Source organism: Anastrepha obliqua, chromosome 1 (assembly GCF_027943255.1).
Source record: "Anastrepha obliqua isolate idAnaObli1 chromosome 1, idAnaObli1_1.0, whole genome shotgun sequence".
In the NCBI taxonomy this organism is placed as follows: domain Eukaryota; kingdom Metazoa; phylum Arthropoda; class Insecta; order Diptera; family Tephritidae; genus Anastrepha; species Anastrepha obliqua.
The window spans coordinates 179057597-179059940 of record NC_072892.1 but is presented as its reverse complement, the minus strand read 5'-3'; the positions used below and the strand labels follow the sequence as shown (position 1 = coordinate 179059940).

Sequence of the window (2344 nt, the reverse complement as noted above, 5' to 3'; positions counted from 1 at the left end):
TTATATATTGTATTTATTGAAAATAAGGGAGATCATATTTAATTGCTTCAAGCAGGTACAAAGTAAAAAATAAATAGGAGAAACGTTGGACCAGGAACGAAAGGCACTTCCTCCCATTTTATATTAAATTACAGAAGCCTGCAAAACCAAAATATTTCAATTAACATTTAATGAATCATAAGCAGCATACACAATTCAAACCGGCTTTAATAACTTACCTCACACGCCCACAGCTTCAAGCTGGTTTGTTTTCACTGATGCACTTTTCCAAAAGGCTTTCGATTCTTGCAGCTTTCTCCATTCTTTCCTTGTGTCGCTTTTCTCTGGCTTCCTCCTTCCTAGCAGCAATTTCTAGCATAGTTTCTTGCAGCGTTTTCCTCTTTCTTTGCTTTTCTTTTGCTGCGACCTCTTTTTTTATCATACATTGGCTACTTATTTTTACTGCCGGCTCAATGGAATCATCTATTTTGCATATTTTTTCGAGCTCTTCTTCAAACTGTAGCTTTTGGCGTTTTGCACCTGAGGTGCTGTTATTTTCCACCGCCACTTTTTTACGTTTCATGATGGTCTTATACCTTTCTTCACACTGCTTCCAACTTTTCCCATCGAACTCTGCGCCAATTTTCATCCACATGTCCTTTTTTGTCTTTAATTGCTTGAAGGGACCAATGTCCGGCAAATAGGAGGCGTATTTATCCAGCAGAAGTCTCGTTTCGCCTTCCGTCCATACTACCAAAAAGGATCGTTTAAATAATTAGCATTTTTCACTTTTTTACATTTGATAGAAAAGTCAAGACATTCTCATTTTACCTGTAATTGTTTTGCTGCTAATAGGACTTTCTTCATTAGCTAGCATTCTTTTATTTTTTTATTTTAAACTGTCCAACAAAAATTTCTGCAATTCGTTGTCCGATTAGCGCGCGAAAAAAACAGCTGATTGCATTTCAGGGTTACAGTTTGTGTTCTTTTATAAATGTGAAGGGCTGCAGTGAACCTTAAAAATGGTGGCAGTTTCACAGGGTGAAGTGCGACTTTGAATAACTTTTGTACGTCGGCATGGCAACATTTTTGTGTAGAAACGAAAACGCTATAACTGTATTTTTTCTGTTTGTTCGCTGCCGAAGTAAGAGTAATAACGAACAACTTAAACGATTGAACAAATTTACGTCACACTCAAAGTGAGCCACCTAATATTGTTTCTGTTAAAATAACGGGATATCTAATTTTGGATATTAATTTTTGCTTGCAACTTATTCTCAGAGCTTTAGTTGCTTATTATCAAGCGGGTAATAAAGATGGGTCGACAAACAAGTGTTGAAATAAGGCTGTTAATAATTGATCATACAAAAAAGGAAAATTCCAAAGAAAAATTGCGGAATATGTAAATAAAAGTCGAGGAACTGTCTAGCACATCATACATCGCTTTACTAGAGGAGGAACAGTAGCAAACAAGCAGAAGAAGAGCAAAAAAAAAGCGTTTTGCAGTTAGGGACGAGGCGTTTATTGTCCGGGAAATAGAGAAAAATCCTTACCTTAGTGCTCCGAAATTGACGAAGGTGGTAGAGGAGCAATTAAATATCAACGATAATCGCGAAACTGTACGAAGAGTTCTAAGAAAGCATGGTTATAATAGTCGAACGACCAGAAACAAGCCATTTATTAACAAAAAAATCGAAAAAAGGTTGGAGTTTGCACGGAAATATGTGCATAAAGATATGTGTCTTTGGCAAAAGGTTCATAACTTATTTGGCTCTGACGCTAAGAGAATGGTATGGCGTTAAAAAAACTCTGAGTTTCAGCAGAAAAACCTTACGCCCAATATGAAGCATGGCGGTGGCTTCGTCATGGTTTGGGGCTGAATGGCAGGTGGGGGAACTGGAAATCTTCAACATATTCCAGGCATAATGGATAAATACGTTTATATAGACATTTTAAAGCAAAATCTTAAGCCAAGTGTCGAAAAATTAGGTATCGAAGATGTTGTCGATTTGGCAACTCTGCATTCCGAACGCATATTTAATTCTCTCTCTTTTGTCATTCTCTCCTTATTTACCTTTGCAAAGACTTCACACAATAATTGTTAGAACTGAGAATTCACTTGAATAAATTCTGTAACTGAAGCTGGTTGTCTATATTTCGTTTTTTATGCGCTTGATCATAAGTATTCGGTGGGACTTTGTAACAGAAGGCGACTTTTATTTTTACCAGGACAATGATCCCAAACACAAATCCTTTGTTGCGCGGGAATATCTATTATATAATTGCCCCCACGTATTGGAAGTACCACCGCAGTCTCCAGCTATAAATATTATTGAAAACTCATGGTTCCGTCTTGACCAAAACC

The 2344-nt window shown here is 37.0% G+C and overlaps 1 protein-coding gene across 1 annotated transcript; it reads right to left on the bottom strand.

The window, feature by feature from the left end:
* Window positions 1–26: 26 nt before the first annotated feature.
* Window positions 27–1055, bottom strand: LOC129235513 (uncharacterized). The gene is made up of 3 exons (XM_054869400.1): window positions 811–1055; window positions 219–729; window positions 27–138 (listed from the first exon to the last, which is right to left on the bottom strand). Exons 1-2 carry the CDS (start codon window positions 854–856, stop codon window positions 236–238), a joined length of 540 nt encoding a protein of 179 aa, XP_054725375.1. The 5' UTR covers window positions 857–1055; the 3' UTR covers window positions 27–138; window positions 219–235.
* Window positions 1056–2344: the final 1289 nt, after the last annotated feature.